This window comes from Diorhabda sublineata, chromosome 4 (assembly GCF_026230105.1).
Source record: "Diorhabda sublineata isolate icDioSubl1.1 chromosome 4, icDioSubl1.1, whole genome shotgun sequence".
NCBI lineage: Eukaryota > Metazoa > Arthropoda > Insecta > Coleoptera > Chrysomelidae > Diorhabda > Diorhabda sublineata.
The window spans coordinates 35,530,090-35,552,150 of NC_079477.1; the positions used below are offsets into that span (position 1 = coordinate 35,530,090).

At 31.0% G+C, this 22,061-nt stretch overlaps 2 protein-coding genes across 4 annotated transcripts; one reads left to right on the plus strand and one right to left on the minus strand.

The window, feature by feature from the left end:
• Positions 1 to 1,724: 1,724 nt before the first annotated feature.
• LOC130443478 (circadian locomoter output cycles protein kaput) lies at positions 1,725 to 12,185 on the plus strand. Of its 3 annotated transcripts, none has more exons than XM_056778138.1 (12): positions 1,725 to 2,105; positions 2,327 to 2,368; positions 2,423 to 2,571; positions 2,640 to 2,821; positions 4,964 to 5,147; positions 5,358 to 5,415; positions 5,488 to 5,669; positions 7,814 to 8,018; positions 8,084 to 8,252; positions 9,896 to 10,084; positions 10,188 to 10,325; positions 11,274 to 12,185. In XM_056778138.1, exons 1-12 carry the CDS (start codon positions 2,074 to 2,076, stop codon positions 11,457 to 11,459), a joined length of 1,716 nt encoding a protein of 571 aa, XP_056634116.1. In that variant the 5' UTR covers positions 1,725 to 2,073; the 3' UTR covers positions 11,460 to 12,185. The 3 variants fall into 3 exon arrangements, with proteins under 3 accessions (XP_056634116.1, XP_056634117.1, XP_056634115.1); XM_056778137.1 differs by having other exon boundaries at positions 1,727 to 2,105; positions 10,158 to 10,325; XM_056778139.1 differs by lacking the exon at positions 9,896 to 10,084 and having other exon boundaries at positions 10,158 to 10,325.
• LOC130443479 (protein henna) lies at positions 12,113 to 21,807 on the minus strand. Its single transcript, XM_056778140.1, has 7 exons — positions 21,590 to 21,807; positions 15,094 to 15,394; positions 14,882 to 15,041; positions 13,862 to 14,061; positions 13,539 to 13,801; positions 13,247 to 13,476; positions 12,113 to 12,485 (listed from the first exon to the last, which is right to left on the minus strand). The coding sequence occupies exons 1-7, from the start codon at positions 21,674 to 21,676 to the stop codon at positions 12,329 to 12,331; spliced, it is 1,398 nt and encodes a 465-aa protein (XP_056634118.1). The 5' UTR covers positions 21,677 to 21,807; the 3' UTR covers positions 12,113 to 12,328.
• Between the last annotated feature and the right edge of the window lie 254 nt (positions 21,808 to 22,061).

Sequence of the window (22,061 nt, forward strand, 5' to 3'; positions counted from 1 at the left end):
AAATTTTTATTTTAATTTTATTTTTAATAAATTTTAAATATTGAAATTTTTGTTTTTTTTTATATTTTAATTTGAAAATTCAACAAAAGAAATAAAAAAAATCTCAAAAAATGAAGATTTTTGAAAAAAAATTTGAAAAACAATTCCAAGTAACTGAAGAATATTCAAAAAAATTGAATGAAATGACTTTCCAAAATTGAACCAAAAAAATTTAAAAAGAAAACAAAATATTCTGAAAATGAAAAGAAAAAAAGAAAATTTAAAACTCGTCAGTAAACGTGTTAATAGATTTTTTATATAATTCATGAATAAAATCGTTAGTCTTTAGGAATTTTATTAAAACGTGGCAACGTTGTGTGCGAGCTGCAATTGAAAATAATCGGGAAGTATATATCGACGCATGCGTAGTTAAATGTATTATAATTTTAATCAATCAATCTTCGATGTAAACCCAGGACCGGTTTTAGTAAAAATTAAAAAATATTTACTTGATAAAAAAATTTTTAAAAATCATGAATTTTCGACGTATTTAAAATTAAAAAGTTTCGCATCCCCAAACGAAAAAAAATCCAATTATTCTTTATATACGAGGTAAACACCAAAATTAAAAATATAAAATTCGATTTATTTTCTTGTTATCCACATAAATTCATTTTTGACATAAAAAAGTTATTTTTAGAGAAAACTAAGAGTTCTATCTAATATTTTGAAAATATACAGGGTGTATTAGTTATTTTTACATTAATTTTAATAAAATATTTACAATTCCAAAAAGATTTGAGATAGGTATGGGAAACCTTTTATGCCCTATGATAGAAAACGAATATTACTAACTAATACAATGAAAATATACGGGATGTCCCATTTAAAATAATGAAATAATGATAATTCGCCTCGTAAAAATAAACAAATTTCAATATAGGTCGTTTGAATTAAACAAATCTTATATTTGAGACATCCTGTATAGCTTGAAATGTCACAATACTCGTATTTGACACGTTCACATCCTATATACGAGGTGTATACCAAAATAAAAAATTTAAAAATCGCTTTATTGACTTTTTACCCAAATAAATTTATTTTCCTCTTAAAAAAGTCATTTTAATAGAAAACTAGGAGTTCTATCCGATAGTTTGAAAATATACAGGGTGTACTAGATATTTTTACATTATTTTTAATAAAATATTTATAATTCCAAAAAGATTCGCCACGTAAAAATAAACAATTCGAATATAGGTCTTTTAATTTAAACAAATGTTATATTTGAGACATCCTGTATAGCTCGAAATGTCACAATACTCGTATTTGACACGTTCACATCCTATATACGAGGTGTATACCAAAATTAAAAATTTAAAAATCGATTTATTGACTTTTTACCAAATTAAATTAATTTCCGATATAAAAAAAGTCATTTTGATAAAAAATTGGGGGCACTAAAGAACATACAGGGGGTGTACCATTATTTTTAAACAAATATTTATAATTCCAGAAAGATTTGAGATAGGTATGGGAAACATTTTGGGCCCTACGATAAAAAACGATTAGTACCATCTAATACAATGAAAATATACGGGATGTTCCATTGAAAATGATAAAATAGAAATAAAAAATGTGAATATAGGGGTTTTTATTAAAACGAATCGTATTTTTGGGACAATCTATATAGTTATACTCATACTTGAGTATTATTTAAGTTATTTTTTCAATAAAATCATCGTTTACTTACTAGGAACGGTATAAATATAAATGAATCACCCTATATAATAAAACTTACGACGATACAAATTATTTTATTAATGAAGTAAACTTGGCAACGTTGTTTTATGGAAATAGCGACGGCAGTAGCCAGAGAACTTGAACTCTATCGAGTACATTCTTCGTGATTTAGCACACACATATGTTTATACGAGTGTCAGTTGAGTTTTTCTTGTTATTATTTCCTTAGTTTTATTCGAAAATCGTTAATAAGATTATGATGAAGGTTTTAGCGTACGAAATCGGTTCGAAATATACGGGGCGTTCGCGTGTTATCGACCAATATGTCACTGTCAGTAACGCACAATTAGGAATATGTTGAAAACCAGATTTAACAAACGATTCGAGTGAGTATCAAAAAAATTTTTTTTAATTATATAAAAAATTAAATCTGCGTGTTGCAATTTAACGGTAAATATTATTCAATAATATTCAGGGTCGAACGAATCACATTTCATAACGGTATTAATTTAACAGGTATTTGTACGAGGTGCGTATAATAATTTCAGATCAAATCTGTTAATTTTAAACACGTGATCGTTATTTTTTTTTTGTTTTTTCTTTTAAGAGAACAGATGGACGATGATTCAGACGACAAAGATTCAAAAAGGTACGATTTCGATTGGGCAAAATCTTATTTTATAAAAGTGAATTGTAATTTTAGAAAATCTAGAAATTTGAGTGAAAAAAAACGTCGGGATCAATTCAACATGTTAGTAAACGAGTTGAGTTCGATGGTTTCGAGCGGTAATAGAAAAATGGACAAATCCACGGTTTTGAAATCGACGATTTCGTTTTTGAAAAATCACAACGGTGAGAAAAAAATTCGACATCCGATCGGATTCGATTAGATTTTGTTTGTTTTTTTCTTATATTTCTAGAAGTTACGGTGAGATCGCGCGTTAACGAAATAGAAGAAGATTGGAAACCGACGTTTCTGACCAATGAAGAATTCATCCATCTCATTTTAGAAGCCGTAGACGGTTTCATTATAATATTTTCGACGTCTGGTCAAATATATTATACTTCCGAAGGTATAGCTTCTTTATTAGGGTATTCCCCGGTAAGTAAATCCGCTTTATGTGTCAAAAGCACTTTTGAAATCAATAAAAACCCCATATCCCATATTTTATTTCAATAATTGCGTCAAAAGTACTTGTGATGTCTATAATAGACGAAAATTTCACTATTTCGATGTATAATTGTGTCAAAAGCTCTTTGGAAATCAATTATTGACTTATATTTCACTATTTCTATACTTAATTGTATCAAAAACACTTTGAAAATCAATTATCGACTCATATTTCACTATTTCTATGCTTAATTATGTCAAAAGCACTTTGGAAATCAATTATTGACTTATATTTCACTATTTCTATGCGTAATTGTGTAAAAAGCACTTTGGAAATCAATTATTGACTCATATTTCACTATTTCTATGCGCAATTGTGTCAAAAGCACTTTGAAAATCAATTATCGACTTATATTTCACTATTTCTATGCGTAATTGTGTCAAAAGCACTTTGGAAATCAATTATTGACTTATATTTCACTATTTCTATACTTAATTGTATCAAAAACACTTTGAAAATCAATTATCGACTCATATTTCACTATTTCTATGCTTAATTATGTCAAAAGCACTTTGGAAATCAATTATTGACTTATATTTCACTATTTCTATATTTAATTGTATCAAAAACACTTTGAAAATCAATTATCGACTCATATTTCACTATTTCTATGCTTAATTATGTCAAAAGCACTTTGGAAATCAATTATTGACTTATATTTCACTATTTCTATGCGTAATTGTGTCAAAAGCACTTTGGAAATCAATTATTGACTCATATTTCACTATTTCTATGCGCAATTGTGTCAAAAGCACTTTGAAAATCAATTATCGACTTATATTTCACTATTTCTATACGTAATTGTGTCAAAAGCACTTTGGAAATCAATTATTGACTTATATTTCACTATTTCTATACTTAATTGTATCAAAAACACTTTGAAAATCAATTATCGACTCATATTTCACTATTTCTATGCTTAATTATGTCAAAAGCACTTTGGAAATCAATTATTGACTTATATTTCACTATTTCTATGCGTAATTGTGTCAAAAGCACTTTGGAAATCAATTATTGACTTATATTTCACTATTTCTATACTTAATTGTGTCAAAAGCACTTTGAAAATCAATTATCGACTTATATTTCACTATTTCTATGCGTAATTGTGTCAAAAGCACTTTGGAAATCAATTATTGACTTATATTTCACTATTTCTATACTTAATTGTATCAAAAACACTTTGAAAATCAATTATCGACTCATATTTCACTATTTCTATGCTTAATTATGTCAAAAGCACTTTGGAAATCAATTATTGACTTATATTTCACTATTTCTATGCGTAATTGTGTCAAAAGCACTTTGGAAATCAATTATTGACTCATATTTCACTATTTCTATGCGCAATTGTGTCAAAAGCACTTTGAAAATCAATTATCGACTTATATTTCACTATTTCTATGCTTAATTATGTCAAAAGCACTTTGAAAATCAATTATCGACTCATATTTCACTATTTCTATGCTTAATTATGTCAAAAGCACTTTGAAAATCAATTATCGACTTATATTTCACTATTTCTATGCGTAATTGTGTCAAAAGCACTTTGGAAATCAATTATTGACTCATATTTCACTATTTCTATGTGTAATTGTGTCAAAAGCACTTTGGAAATCCATTAACGACTTATATTTCACTATTTCTATGCGTAATTGTGTCAAAAGCACTTTGGAAATCAATTATTGACTCATATTTCACTATTTCTATGCGTAATTGTGTCGAAAGCATTTTGGAAATCAATTAACGACTTATATTTCACTATTTCTATGCGTAATTGTGTCAAAAGCACTTTGGAAATCAATTATTGACTCATATTTCACTATTTCTATGCGTAATTGTGTCAAAAGCATTTTGGAAATCAATTAACGACTTATATTTCACTATTTCTATGCGTAATTGTGTCAAAAGCACTTTGGAAATCAATTATCGACTTACATTTCACTATTTCTGTGCGTAATTGTGTTACAAGCACTTTGGAAATCAATAAACTACGTATAAATCATTATTTCGATGTACAACTGTGTCAAAAGCACTTTCGAAATCGATAAATTTTCCATATTCCTTTACAGAAGGAAATATCGAAAACGACGATATATCAGCTGATTAGCGAAGACGAATACACGAACGTATATAACATTTTGAATCCTTCTCAGGAAGACAAACAAATATCCTTTACGTGTCATTTGAAACGTGGCGGTTTCGAAACGAAAACGGACGAATCCTTCGAAATGGTACATTTCGAAGGATATTTTCGTGAGTACCTACTCTATTCCATTCACTCATATCAGTTCGTTTCTTTTCTACAATTTTCTATACCCTCGTATATATATATATATATATATATATATATATATATATTTTAGTTAGGTTAGGCAGTCAAACGGTCGCGGGTTCGAATCCAATGCAACTTTATCGTTCACTATTTATTGTTTTTTTTTTTTTATAAATTTTATGATGCTCTAGGTCCGGATGAAAATTTATTACGCAACGAGAACGTATACGGGGGCGAAACCGATACGAGGTGAGTGCAAAAAATAAAATTGTCATAATAATTCTAATAATAATGTATCTAATTTTTTTGTATGATTCCTAGATTATTATTTGTCGGAACGGGGCGCATTCAAACACCATTATTGATCAAAGAAATGCCTTTGACAGACTCGACGAAAAGTGAATTTACGTCTAGGCATAGTCTGGAATGGAAATTTCTGTTTTTAGATCATCGAGCCCCGCCAATTATAGGGTATTTACCTTTCGAGCTCTTAGGAACGTCAGGTAATCTATTTTTATACGAGGTATACTGGTTGTTATGTTTCTTAGCGAGTTTATTATGTATTATTAGCTTTCGAGGCACTTGTTTGGGCCTCCCACACAATTTGTAAAACCATATTCACTTTCTAAATATAATTTTGGCGTACCAGATACTTTTTGAAACAATTCCACTTTTTTTTCGTTTCCTAAACGATTTTCTTACTTTCTAGACTCTTTTTTTACTTTCTAAGCAACTTTTTTCGCTTCCTAGACCCTTTTTTACTTTCTAGACAGTTTTATTAGATTTTTAGACACTTTTTAAAGTTATTTGCGCTTTCTAAACACTTTTGTTCACTTTCTAAACACTTTTTTTACATTCTAGACAACTTTTTCGCTTTTTAAACACTTTTTTCACTTTCTAGACACTTTTTCTGTTTTTAGTCAAGTTTTTTTGCTTCCTATACACTTTTTTCACTTTCTAGACGTTTTTTTCGATTTCTAGATACTTTTTTTACTTTGTATACAACTTTTTTCGATTCCTAGACTTTTTTCGCTTCCTAGACCTTTTTTTACTTCGTAGGCACTTTTTTCGCTTCCTACATCCTTTTTTTACTTTCTAGACAACTTTTTTTGCTTCCTAGACCCTTTTTTTACTTTCTAGACAACTTTTTTTGCTTCCTAGACCCTTTTTTTACTTTCTAGACACTTTTTTACTTCCTACACAACTTTTTTTACTTCCTAGACACTTTTTTTACTTTGTAGACAACTTTTTTTACTTCCTAGACACTTTTTTCGCTTCCTAGACCCTTTTTTTACTTCCTAGACCCTTTTTTTACTTTCTAGACAACTTTTTTTGCTTCCTAGACCCTTTTTTTACTTCCTAGACACTTTTTTTACTTTCTAGACAACTTTTTTTACTTCCTAGACACTTTTTTTACTTCCTAGACCCTTTTTTTACTTTCTAGACACTTTTTTACTTCCTACACAACTTTTTTTAATTCCTAGACACTTTTTTTACTTTGTAGACAACTTTTTTTACTTCCTAGACACTTTTTTCGCTTCCTAGACCCTTTTTTTTACTTCCTAGACCCTTTTTCACTTTCTAGACAACTTTTTCACTTCCTAGACCCTTTTATTACTTCCTAGACACTTTTTTTGCTTCCTAGACCCTTTTTTTACTTTCTAGACACTTTTTTACTTCCTACACAACTTTTTTTAATTCCTAGACACTTTTTTTACTTTGTAGACAACTTTTTTTACTTCCTAGACACTTTTTTCGCTTCCTAGACCCTTTTTTTTACTTCCTAGACCCTTTTTTACTTTCTAGACACTTTTTTCACTTTCTAGATAACTTTTTTCACTTCCTAGACCCTTTTATTACTTTCTAGACACTTTTTTTACTTCCTAGACACTTTTTTTACTTCCTAGACACTTTTTTTACTTTCTAGACACTTTTTTACTTCCTACACAACTTTTTTCACTTTCTAGACCCTTTTATTACTTTCTAGACACTTTTTTTACTTTCTAAGCAACTTTTTTCGCTTCCTAGACCCTTTTTTTACTTTCTAGACAACTTTTTTCGCTTCCTAGACCCTTTTTTTACTTCCTAGACCCTTTTTTTACTTTCTAGACAACTTTTTTTACTTCCTAGACACTTTTTTCACTTCCTAGACCCTTTTATTACTTTCTAGACAACTTTTTTTGCTTCCTAGACCCTTTTTTTACTTCCTAGACACTTTTTTTACTTTCTAGACAACTTTTTTTACTTCCTAGACACTTTTTTTACTTCCTAGACACTTTTTTCACTTTCTAGACAACTTTTTTCACTTCCTAGACCCTTTTATTACTTCCTAGACACTTTTTTTGCTTCCTAGACCCTTTTTTTACTTTCTAGACACTTTTTTACTTCCTACACAACTTTTTTTACTTCCTAGACACTTTTTTTACTTTGTAGACAACTTTTTTTACTTCCTAGACACTTTTTTCGCTTCCTAGACCCTTTTTTTTACTTCCTAGACCCTTTTTTACTTTCTAGACACTTTTTTTACTTCCTAGACACTTTTTTCACTTCCTAGACCCTTTTATTACTTTCTAGACACTTTTTTTACTTCCTAGACACTTTTTTCGATTTATAGACTCATTATTTCTATCGAATTTGTGCTTTCCAGGATACGACTATTACCACATAGACGATTTAGACAATGTTGTAGTATGTCACGTGTCTCTGATGGAAAAGGGAGAGGGTACGTCGTGTTTTTACAGATTCTTAACCAAAGGTCAACAGTGGATCTGGTTACAAACAAGATTCTACATCACGTACCACCAATGGAACTCCAAACCGGAATTCATAGTTTGCAATCACAGAGTTGTAAGGTATTGATCATTTTCTAATAATTTTGTACCGAAAAAAAAAAATATTTTTTTTCTCCCCGACGAAGTTACACGGAGATGGCGAAACGAAACAGCGAAGGAGAATCAACTAACGATGAACCGTCGCCTTGGTCCGTCTCAAGTCCGACCGAAACGAGCGTGGTGAGACACGGATCCGCCTCGGATTGTACTTCGATGTCCGCAGACTCGCCCGCTTCCAGGCAATCGAGTCATAGAGTAAGTTCTTCAACGGGGACAACCCGTATACTTTTTTTTGCTCGGAATATTGAAAGATTGAATCAAAAGCAGGCGTCGGAATTACGTAACAGCCTTAATAAACTCGAAATGTTGTGATATCGATTTTAAACACGTTTCAACCCCTAGACGAATGTTTGACCTCAAAAATGCAATGTTTCGAATAAGTTAAAAACTTTATAACTACGACTTGATTATTTATTAATAGACGAAAACACTTTTCAACCCAATAATAGCTATTTGGAACCTTTTCGAGTCTTTCTAGTCGCTTTTTTTTTAAATCCCTCGCTTGTTAGTTATTTTAAAACGAAATCCTTACTTCCTAGTAACTTTTAGACTGAATCTCAGCTTTCTAGACATTTTTAGACTGAGTCCCAGCTTTCTAGGCACTTTTAGACTGATTCCCAGATTTCTAGACACTTTTAGACTTAATCCCAACTTCCTATACACTATTAAAGTCCTCACAGTCACTTTTAGACTTAATCCCAGCTTTCTAGACATTTTTAGATTAAATCCCAGCTTTCTAGACACTTTTAGACTTAATCCCAACTTTCTAGACACTATTCAAGATTTCACAGTCACTTTTAGACTGAATCTTAGCTTTCTAGACACTTTTAGACTTAATCCCAACTTTCTATACACTATTGAAGTCCGCACAGTCACTTTTAGACTGAATCCTAGCTTTCTAGAAACTTTTAGACTGAATCCCAGCTTTCTAGACACTTCTAGACTTAATCTTAACTTTCTAGACACTATTCAAGATTTCACAGTCACTTTTAGACTGAATCCCAGGTTTATAGACACTTTTAGGCTCAATCCCAACTTTCTAGACACTATTTAAAATTTCACAGTCACTTTTAGACTGAATCCCAGGTTTCTAGACACTTTTAGGCTCAATCCCAACTTTCTAGACACTATTCAAAATTTCACAGTCACTTTTAGACTGAATCTTAGCTTTCAAGACACTTTTAGACTTAATCCCAACTTTCTAGACACTATTCAAGATTTCACAGTCACTTTTAGACTGAATCTTAGCTTTCTAGACACTTCTAGACTTAATCCCAACTTCCTATACAATATTAAAGTCCGCACAGTCACTTTTAGACTGAATCCTAGCTTTCTAGAAACTTTTAGACTGAATCCCAGCTTTCTAGACACTTCTAGACTTAATCTTAACTTTCTAGACACTATTCAAGATTTCACAGTCACTTTTAGACTGAATTTTAGCTTTCTAGACACTTTTAGACTTAATCCCAACTTCCTATACACTATTAAAGTCCGCACAGTCACTTTTAGACTGAATCCTAGCTTTCTAGAAACTTTTAGACTGAATCCCAGCTTTCTAGACACTTCTAGACTTAATCTTAACTTTCTAGACACTATTCAAGATTTCACAGTCACTTTTAGACTGAATCCCAGCTTTCTAGACACTTCTAGACTTAATCTTAACTTTCTAGACACTATTCAAAATTTCACAGTCACTTTTAGATTGAATCCCAGCTTTCTAGTCACTTTTCTGTCGGATTTTCTTCTTTGTAAAAACTTTTTTGTATCGTTCTCGTTTTCTATGAACTGTTTTACTTAGAATAAAGAATTGTATGCGTAATAATCGTTTTTATTTATAGAAATCTCAAAGTAATTACGTCCCCCAGAATCCCCCCCACGTAGTACAACCTATACAATCCGAACCAATCGTCCATCAACATCAGATACAACCGACTCAGTTTACGGATCCTCAACATTATTTAACAGCCATACCTGTACAACAGCTGATCAACAATTTTCCCTCGCCCGGTATACTATCACCAGCTCCGGTAATGTTAATATATATATATATATATATATAGATGAATATACCGGGGGATGCGCAATTTTTATGGTTTTTAGGTTGATAATATCGTGATGCCTAATGCGCAGTCTCAGTTGCAAGTTGATCTTCAGAGGAAGCATGCAGAACTACAAGCTGTGATTGGGCAGCAACAACAAGAACTTAGAAGAGTCTCGGAGCAATTGTTGATGGCAAGACTTGGAATATTACCTGGTTCACAACAAGTGGTAATAATCATTAATTCATTTTTCAATTCACCATGATAAACAAGTAAAATTTTCAATACCATATTTTCTATACTTTTGTCCAACACTGTATGTACTATATACTGATAGTTGAGACATTCTACATTTTTTTCTTGATAGAATGATCTTCTCCTTATAATGACTCAAAATTTCAGCTCAAAATTTTGATTATTTTCACTTGTACCATTTTTCAAAAACGACAATAGTTTCATACCAAAATTTTGAAGACATTTATTTTGAAGCCCCGTATCTCAATTATACAAAAGTTTAGGACAATGTCAATTTTTTTTCTGATTAAATAATCTTTTTTATATAATTCACCAAAATTTCAGCTCAAAATTTTGATTATTTTCACTTGTACCATTTTTCAAAAACGACAATACCTTCATACCAGTATTTTAGAGATACAATTTGTTTTGAAGCCCCGTATCTCAGATATACAAAAATATAGGACAGTGTCAATTTTTTTTCTGATTAAATAATCTTTTTTATATAATTCACCAAAATTTCAGCTCAAAATTTTGATTATTTTCACTTGTACCATTTTTCAAAAACGACAATACTTTCATACCAATATTTTGGAGACATTTATTTTGAAGCCCCGTATCTCAGATATACAAAGTTTAGGACAATGTCAATTTTTTTCCTGATTAAATAATCTTTTTCATATAATTCACCAAAATTTCAGCTTAAAATTTTGGTTATTTTGACTTGTATGATTTTTCAAAAACGACATTAACTTCATACCAATATTTTAGTTACTATTATTTTAAAGCCCCGTATCTCAGAAATACTTACATTTAGAACGTTGTCGATTTTTTTCCTAATAAAAAAATCCTTTATGTATAATCTGTAAGAAGTTTAACTCAATATTCATTTCATTGTGGCCTGTACGAATTTTTGAAATAAAAGTTAATTAACGTTCCACAGGAACCAGCCATATCTTACCAAACCTCAAATCAAGGAATAGTAAGTAGTACCACCACAGCGATTCAAGGATTACCTGCTATACCAGGACAAGCCTCTGTAATCGTACCAGCAGTATCCCTACCTCTACCATTGCAACAACAGACTTTGATATACAGTAACCCCGATTCCAATACCCAAACAAAGTGATTAAGTGTTTTCATATTAAATTTCATCCATTTTTTCAAAAAATTCAATCAAATATTTATGTTGGTTTACGAAATTTTGAGAAAAATCACAATTTTTCAAATTAAATTTCATTTAAAATAATTTATTATCGGTTGAAGTTGGACATTTTGAGTTCAGTTGAGTTTAACAATAAATTGAATTAATACCTAATTGAAATTGATAATATAAAAGGTAATTATAGTTTACCCCGTAGCTAATATCCAAAAATGTCATTAAAACCTATATATTATTAATAATAATCGAAATATAAGAATAAATGTACCTTCGGTTTTTTTGGCGCGTCTACTGTCTACACAAAACTTATCACAAAAAAACACTCACAACACTTTTTTATTATAACAATAACACTAAACAAACACTTAAAATCGTTTCACTATTTATGATTGCACCTTTTATATCGATTTTATTTGTTTAAATAATAATTTTGTATAACTTTCCACAACGCGCTACCTTTCGTCTACCGGTGTCACACGACAACTAACCTAGACACTTTCGACTCAACTGTTTTCCAAAATGGCGTACTTCGATTCGATTATTTATATCGATGTTTATATTTTGAATAATATATTTTAAAAAACGACATAATTATTGTATATATTTTGAAAATAATGAATTTCTATATTTTATTAACACCTATTTTAATTATTGTGATATATACAGACAAATAAAAACGTATATTTCAATTTATATTTATAACTTACATTTAAACCTATCATTGAAGATTATCCCTCATAAAAATATCAAAATATAGGAAATAAATGTTTATTTATTCACTAAATAATATAAATATATATATAAAAAAACAAATAATACTAAGATTTCGTAAGGTATTACAATTTTTTCAAAGAATCAGTCAGTATGGACATTTCCGTCGATATATTACTAACCAAGCGTTGAATTTGTAATTTAGAATCTAAAACTTCTATGCTTTGGGTATAAGCGTTGTATCTGACACCAAATTTTCTTGGTATTGTACTCGCATATTTTCTGAAAAAGAAAATTTAAATAAAATTTGTACTCAAAATGAACCCGCCATTATGGAAAAGATCGAATCACAAATGACAGTACTCGAACTGATAGAAATCATTGATTGAATAGATACCTACTTAGTTTTTTAGGGTTGTTATTTAAACGTTAGTTTTATACGTTTTAACCGATTTTTGTATACAGTGTAGATGAAAATACATAATTAATTATACATGATATAGTGAAATTTTGTACCTAACTATACCCAAAAACAACGACCGCCATGACGGAAATGATCGAATTACAAACGACAGTACACGAACTGATAGAAACCGTCGATTGAATCATTGTTGTTTAATTTTCGTTAATGGTTACTATTTAAACGTTAGTTTTATGAAATTTAAACGATTCTATATATTTATTTTATATACAGTGTAAACTGAAATAAATGATTATAAATTATATAGTGAAATTTTGTACCTAACTATACCCAAACACAACGACCGCCGTGACGGAAATGATCGAATCACTAACGACACTTCACGAACAGTATGGTAGACGCTATCGATTGAATCTATGTTCAGTTTATATTGATCTGTCAACGGTTAATATTTAGAGGTTAGTTTTATGCAATTTAAAATATTTTATTCAATTACTTCATATATAAAGTGTATTAAATGACTTTTACGTGTATACAGTGAGTGTTTATATAAAAAATTTCAATAATAGTGAAGTTAGTTTAAAGTGTTATACAGGATGAGTAGAAATTCATTTATACTTACATCATTTTTTCTTTGGCATCTTCGAAGCTTTCGGCGACGTAATAAATAGGTTGATATTGGGTTATCGGGTATTTTTGTACGGCCGTTTTAACCGGATCGAAAGGTCTTATTTCCGATTTCATTTCTAGGGCGTATTGTAATTCTCCAAAACTCGATAACAAACCCGCCCCATAAGCTTTCAATTCTCCATTTTCTCTACACAATCCAAATTCAACGGTAAACCAAAAACACTGCAAAATAAGTAGTTTTAGTCGTTTTTCATATACAGGGTCGGTTGAAAATGTATTATTACCGTGGCTAGTTTTTCTATAAAATCGTCTGGTGCTCCCAACGATGCCAAACCGATTTCTTGGGAAAATTGAGCGAATTCCGGATCGGCGAATAAGGGTACGTGTCCTAATAATTCGTGGCATACGTCGGGTTCGGGGGTGTAGTAGGGTTTACTAGGATGTCTGATATACTGGGTGGAATGGAAAACTCTGAATGCTAAACCGGCTAGAAAGTCTCTAGATGATAATAGACCCGCTACGGGACGTAAAGTAAAACCAGTACAATCTAAAAAAGTTTAATTATGACTAATTTATTAATATTTTTTTTGTCGAAAAAAAAAAATACCTTTTAGGAAGTTAGATATATCTTCTAATTGCGGTATGTTGTCTTCTCTATAACCACAATTTTCAATCAGTAAAGGAAATACGTGATTATGCTCTTTACAGGCGTGGGTAGGATATAACGTAGTTAGTTGCTTAAAAACTTTACCCCAAGTTTCAATTTCTTCTTTTGTATAATCTACGTGAGGTAATTTTTGCCCATGTCTATAAAAAAATTGAAAACGTGTTTCCCTATAATCCGTAAAATAGAAATAAATCTGGCAACGTAGCTTTATGTTAAACATTAAACATACTGCATATTAAGAATACGAGGGTTGTTTGAAAATATTACAAATAAAAAATGTCTTTGGAAATATTTTTCTTCAACTGGCGTTTATATTAATATACAGGGGGGAGTTTCAAAGGAATTTTTTTCCTATTGTTTTTCATACTATTAACAATACGAGGGTTGTTTGAAAATATTACAAATAAAAAATGTTGTTTTTGAAAATCTTTTTCTTCAACTGTCGTTTATATTAATATACAGGGGGGTTTCTAAGAATATCTATTTTTCGTATTGTTTTCCATACTAATAGACATACGAGGGTTGTTCGATAATAACATTACAAATAAAAATCGTCGGATTTGAGAATCTTTTTTTTCCAAGCGAAACTTTAAAGTTAGGTAAGAGGAAAAAGTCGCCGGGGATTAGATCCTGCGAACACGGTGGATGGTAAATGGTAAAATGGTAAAAAAGTTAGTTTAATACAATTTGGTGAACTTTTTCGATGGTTTTCGACCTCTCCGAACCCCCATCGCCAATCGAGCATGTTTGAATTCGAACACCCAAAATTTTACTCTCGTAATTGACGTTGCAAACTTCCTAATTCATTTCCTTAAGCCAAAAACACATTTTTTCATAAAAATATTCAGTCAAACGACCATCGAACACTATATCCCATAATAAAACATCGAGGCGACGTTGCCAAGTTTAGAATTTCGAAAACCGTCTGATATATCGAATTGTACGGTAAATATAACTTACTTGTAATTGAAAGCGATGTCCGCGAAATATTTTCTGCGCGCCCTGTATACGGGATCCGTGAATCCCGGATGATCGGCGTCCAATTCGGCTCCGTACGATAAAATTTGATTAGCGAATCGATCCAAATCCCTAATTCGCCTCGGAAACCACGGTACGGTGTCTATAAAAAATTTTCGATTAATCAAATTCGTTTAAATTCGAACGGGCCATACCTTTATTATCTTTGTAATCTCTCGATATAATCTGGAAATAGTTGCTGGTGTTTTTCAAATCGGTTATGGCGGCTCCGAGGTTTCCGGTCGGCGCGCACTCCACCATAAATTCGTAATTTTCCGGCGTTTTGGTCGAAGGTCTCGATTCGATGTGCAGAAGATTCACGCCGTGATTTTTGAATATTTTCAAATATTTCGCCAAGACTCCGACTTCTTCGGCGCGCGGGGCGAACACCACGCACGTGCTGTGCGCCGAATCTTTACCTATTCTTATATAGTTTCCTCCCGGCATCAGCTTCGGCTGAAAAAATGACATTTTAAACACTTAATGTACATCAACATTCAATAAATCCTCTAACTAACTAAGGATTTGTCTTTTACGTTTCAGTTTCAGCGATTTCTTCGTCATTTGACCTGAATTTTTCACCGGCGAGCGTTTTTTTGAGATAAATAGTCACTATGGACCAAATCTGGACTATACGGTGAACGAGAAATCAATTCCAAGTGTATGTTTTTTCAATTTAATCATCGATTTCTTAACTGGTGGTTTTTTTCATCGCATAACTTAGTTTTTTCTCGATTTTTGCATTCGAACGATTCCACAACTCTTTGTCTCTCTCTTTTAGAGATACTCCATGGACAATATACCCCGCGCATCCCAAAAACGCTTCTCTAACATCTCGATGACGTCCTCGAACAAGGATATGTCTTTTGCTTCGAAAAATGCTTCAGTTTCAGCGATTTTTTCGTCATTTCAAATGAATTTTTCACCGGCGAGCGTTTTTTTGAGGTAAATAGTCACTGTAGACCGAATCTGGACTATACGGTGGATGATAAATCAATTCCAAGTGTATGTTTTTTCAATTTAATCATCGATTTCTTAACTGGTGGTTTTTTTCATCGCATAACTTAGTTTTTTCTCGATTTTTGCATTCGAACGATTCCACAACTCTTTGTCTCTCTCTTTTAGAGATACTCCATGGACAATATACCCCGCGCATCCCAAAAACGCTTCTCTAACATCTCGATGACGTCCTCGAACAAGGATATGTCTTTTGCTTCGAAAAATGCTTCAGTTTCAGCGATTTTTTCGTCATTTCAAATGAATTTTTCACCGGCGAGCGTTTTTTTGAGGTAAATAGTCACTGTAGACCGAATCTGGACTATACGGTGGATGATAAATCAATTCCAAGTGTATGTTTTTTCAATTTAATCATCGATTTCTTAACTGGTGGTTTTTTTCATCGCATAACTTAGTTTTTTCTCGATTTTTGCATTCGAACGATTCCACAACTCCTTGTCTCTCTCTTTTAGAGATACCCCATGGACAATATACCACGCGCATCCAAAAATCGCTTCTGTAACATCTCGTTGACGTCCTCGAACAAGGATATGTCTTTTACTTCAAAAAATGCTTCAGTTTCAGCGATTTTTTCGTCATTTCAAATGAATTTTTCACCGGCGAGCGTTTTTTTGAGGTAAATAGTCACTGTAGACCGAATCTGGACTATACGGTGGATGATAAATCAATTCCAAGTGTAATACTGAAGCCATAACCTTCCCAGATGATTATTGTGCATTTGGAAGCTTCGGACGTGATGCAGTATGATCAGATGATGATCGTTTTGATATCAGAACGATTGGATATAATTAATTTATGGAATTTTTTGATGTTTTCTTGAGTAATCATCTCGATTGGACGACCAGAACATTCACCATCATCGATCACGTTTAAAATTTAGTAAACCGAAAAACAAATGATTGTTTTAGATGGAGTAGAGTCCCTATAACACCTTCGAAGTCGTAGCTGAGCTTGTACAATATTTTTTTTTATCAAGAACGAAAAAAAAACGAAATAACTTCACTTAAACGACTGTCATTTTTCTCTGATTAATCGAAATGTCATAAAATTTGACACATAGTATTTCGAAAGCTGATACTTCGTAAACGTCATACGGATTTGACAATTGAAGCGCCATCTGTGTGTCAATAACGCGACTTAAGTGATGAATTACGACTCGATAAGAAACTTTCATATAAAAATGCGGTTTATTTTTAAAAATAATGAAATAAACAATTACTCACATCTTTAGATATCTTCGCGTTCATATTTATTAGCGTTTAAACTATAATTTAATCGAATGTTTTTGTTTTCAATGCTTTTTATAATGTACCGACCTCGTTTTTTTCCCCATTCGTAATTTTCTCGATAAATTGCATCATCTATTTGATATAAACGGTATTTTCGTTGTAATTCCACTTATAACCGATGAATTTTCTAATTTTTTAACTGGGAAATGATTCAGATCGTTTCATACAGTGTCTACCGAAAGTATCGTAACGAATGTTTGTCTTTGTCAACGATTCAAAGATACTTTAGTCCGTTTTAGACCTTTCTAAATCATAGTAAACGAAGCTAGACAATACTTTCTATCCTTAGAACTGGTTTTAGAACTTTTAAAGATACTTTAGTCCGTTTTAGACCTTTCTAGATCATACTTAACGAAGTTAGACAATACTTTCTATCATTAGAACTTGTTTTAGAACTTTTAAAGATACTCTAGTCCGTTTTAGACCTTTCTAGATCATACTTAACGAAGTTAGACAATACTTTCTATCCTTAGAACTGGTTTTAGAACTTTTAAAGATACTCTAGTCCGTTTTAGACCTTTCTAGATCATACTTAACGAAGTTAGACAATACTTTCTATCCTTAGAACTGGTTTTAGAACTTTTAAAGATACTTTAGTCCGTTTTAGACCTTTCTAGATCATACTTAACGAAGTTAGACAATACTTTCTATCATTAGAACTTGTTTTAGAACTTTTAAAGATACTCTAGTCCGTTTTAGACCTTTCTAGATCATACTTAACGAAGTTAGACAATACTTTCTATCCTTAGAACTGGTTTTAGAACTTTTAAAGATACTTTAGTCCGTTTTAGACCTTTCTAGATCATACTTAACGAAGTTAGACAATACTTTCTATCATTAGAACTTGTTTTAGAACTTTTAAAGATACTCTAGTCCGTTTTAGACCTTTCTAGATCATAGTAAACGAAGTTAGACAATACTTTCTATCATTAGAACTTGTTTTAGAACTTTTAAAGATACTCTAGTCCGTTTTAGACCTTTCTAGATCATAGAAAACGAAGTTAGACAATACTTTCTATCCTTAGAACTGGTTTTAGAACTTTTAAAGATACTCTAGTCCGTTTTAGACCTTTCTAGATCATACTAAACGAAGTTAGACAATACTTTCTATCCTTAGAACTTGTTTTAGAACTTTTAAAGATACTCTAGTCCGTTTTAGACCTTTCTAGATCATAGTAAACGAAGCTAGACAATACTTTCTATCCTTAGAACTGGTTTTAGAACTTTTAAAGATACTTTAGTCCGTTTTAGACCTTTCTAGATCATACTAAACGAAGTTAGACAATACTTTCTATCATTAGAACTTGTTTTAGAACTTTTAAAGATACTCTAGTCCGTTTTAGACCTTTCTAGATCATAGTAAACGAAGTTAGACAATACTTTCTATCATTAGAACTTGTTTTAGAACTTTTAAAGATACTCTAGTCCGTTTTAGACCTTTCTAGATCATAGAAAACGAAGTTAGACAATACTTTCTATCCTTAGAACTGGTTTTAGAACTTTTAAAGATACTCTAGTCCGTTTTAGACCTTTCTAGATCATACTAAACGAAGTTAGACAATACTTTCTATCCTTAGAACTTGTTTTAGAACTTTTAAAGATACTCTAGTCCGTTTTAGACCTTTCTAGATCATAGTAAACGAAGTTAGACAATACTTTCTATCATTAGAACTTGTTTTAGAACTTTTAAAGATACTCTAGTCCGTTTTAGACCTTTCTAGATCATAGTAAACGAAGTTAGACAATACTTTCTATCCTTAGAACTGGTTTTAGAACTTTTAAAGATACTCTAGTCCGTTTTAGACCTTTCTAGATCATACTAAACGAAGTTAGACAATACTTTCTTTATTAGAACATGTTTTAGAACTTTTAAATATACTTTAGTCCGTTTTAGACCTTTCTAGATCATACTAAACGAAGTTAGACAATACTTTCTATCGTTAGAACTTGTTTTAGAACTTTTAAAGATACTCTAGTCCGTTTTAGACCTGTTTAGATCATACTAAATGAAGTTAGACAATACTTTCTATCCTTAGAACTTGTTTTAGAACTTTTAAAGATACTCTAGTCCGTTTTAGACCTTTCTAAATCATACTAAACGAAGTTAGACAATACTTTCTATCATTAGAACTTGTTTTAGAACTTTTAAAGATACTTTAGTCCGTTTTAGACCTTTCTAGATCATACTAAACGAAGTTAGACAATACTTTCTATCCTTAGAACTGGTTTTAGAACTTTTAAAGATACTCTAGTCCGTTTTAGACCTTTCTAGATCATAGTAAACGAAGCTAGACAATACTTTCTATCATTAGAACTTGTTTTAGAACTTTTAAAGATACTCTAGTCCGTTTTAGACCTTTCTAGATCATAGTAAACGAAGTTAGACAATACTTTCTATCCTTAGAACTGGTTTTAGAACTTTTAAAGATACTCTAGTCCGTTTTAGACCTTTCTAGATCATACTAAACGAAGTTAGACAATACTTTCTTTATTAGAACATGTTTTAGAACTTTTAAAGATACTTTAGTCCGTTTTAGACCTTTCTAGATCATACTAAACGAAGTTAGACAATACTTTCTATCCTTAGAACTGGTTTTAGAACTTTTAAAGATACTCTAGTCCGTTTTAGACCTTTCTAGATCATACTAAACGAAGTTAGACATTACTTTCTTTATTAGAACATGTTTTAGAACTTTTAAAGATACTTTAGTCCGTTTTAGACCTTTCTAGATCATACTAAACGAAGTTAGACAATACTTTCTATCGTTAGAACTTGTTTTAGAACTTTTAAAGATACTCTAGTCCGTTTTAGACCTGTTTAGATCATACTAAATGAAGTTAGACAATACTCTCTATACTTAGAACTTGTTTTAGAATTTTGAACATTTGATATAAACGGTATTTTCGTTATAATTCCACTTATAACCGATGAATTTTCCAATTTTTTCACCAGGAAATGATTCAGATCGTTTCATACAGTGTCTACCGAAAGTATCGTAACGAATGTTTGTCTTTGTCGACGATTCAAATAGTGAATAATTTCGAAATTGCGTTGTTTTTATTTTTATATCCTTGAAAATATCTTATCCGAATTCATATTTATATTTTTTCTTAATATAAACTGTGTCATGTCACAATCTGCGTTTAAAAACATCCGAGAATAATCGAGATGCAGCTAAAAGAAATTAGGAAATAATTTGATAACGTCGCTGGAGATTGCTTAAGAACAATTATGATATTTCTAGATTAAGTATAACAGTAATTTATATCATTATATATTGTTTTAGAACATTTGAAGACCCCTTAAAACTTTTTACATTAAACTAAACTGAGTTATTTGATACTTTTTTCATTTTAGAACTTTTTTAGATCATGTACTTGGTTTTAGACCTTTTTAGATCGTACTAAACGAAGTTAGACAATACTTTCTGTCGTTAGAACTTGTTTTAGAACTTTTAAAGATACTATAGTCCATTTTATACCTTTCTAGATCATACTAAACGAAGTTAGACATTACTTTCTTTATTAGAACATGTTTTAGAACTTTTAAAGATACTTTAGTCCGCTTTAGTCCTTTCTAGATCATACTAAATGAAGTTAGACAATAGTTTCTGTCGTTAGAACTTGTTTTAGATCTTTTAAGGATACTTTTGTACATTTTAGACCTTTCTAGATCATATTAAATCAAGTTAGACAATACTTTCTATCCTTAGACATCGTTTCAGAACTTTTGAAGACAGTGTAGTTCATTTTAGACCTTTCTAGATCATAGTAAATGAAGTTAGACAATACTTTCTATCCTTAGCACTCGTTTCAGAACTTTTAAAGACCCTGTAGTCCATTTTAGACCTTTCTAGATCATATTAAATCAAATTAGACATTACTTTCTATCCTTAGAAGCTGTTTCAGAATTTTAAAGATACTGTAGTCCATTTTAGGCCTTTCTAGATCATACTAAACGAAGTTAGACAATACTTTCTACAATTAGAACTTGTTTTAGATCTTTTAAAGATATTTTAGTCCATTTTAGACCTTTCTAGATCATATTAAATCAAGTTAGACTAGACTTTCTATCCTTAGAACTTGTTTTAGAACTTTTAAAGACACTTTAGTCCATTTTTAATTGTTCAAGAAAATTTTAGACCGTTCTAGATCAAATAGAAGAGATTGTAGATCGTTTTAGACCTTTTATATAATTCTAGATGAAATTTGAATAATTCTGGAGCGTATTATAGAGCAAACTTGGTGCTTATATATCGTTTTGGATGATTCTTAAGGTTATTTTCTTTGTTTTCCGTGATATTTATATACAGAATCGTCTAAAAAAATGATAAATATGACTTACAATGTTAGGCGGACTTCCTTGTGGCGATTTTCGTTGGTCATCATCGTTTTTGTTTATGATATTTGTAGGTGTGGACGCTGTCGACATTTTTTTTTTATTTTCGAAAAATCGTTCGTCGTAGAGAGCGAGATTCGAAGAGGCTCGATTCACTGAACGTTTTCTGATAAACTGACCGGTTTCGATTTAGTATCGGCATTCTTTAAATATCTTTCATTTCCTCGGATACAAGATACTATTGAAAATAAATATTTTTCGTATTACGAAATATCTCATTACAATTGTGTCATTTGTTTTCTGAAATATAATCACATTCTTGATAAACTTTGTGGATTTCGTGATTTGCGAATCTTTTTGTTAACGTCAGGGAAATTTTCGTCTTCTAAATAATTACAAACCTTTCACGCCCTTCTTAAACACACTTAAGGTCATTACAGATCGTTTTGGGGCAATTTTAAAACACTTAAGATCATTT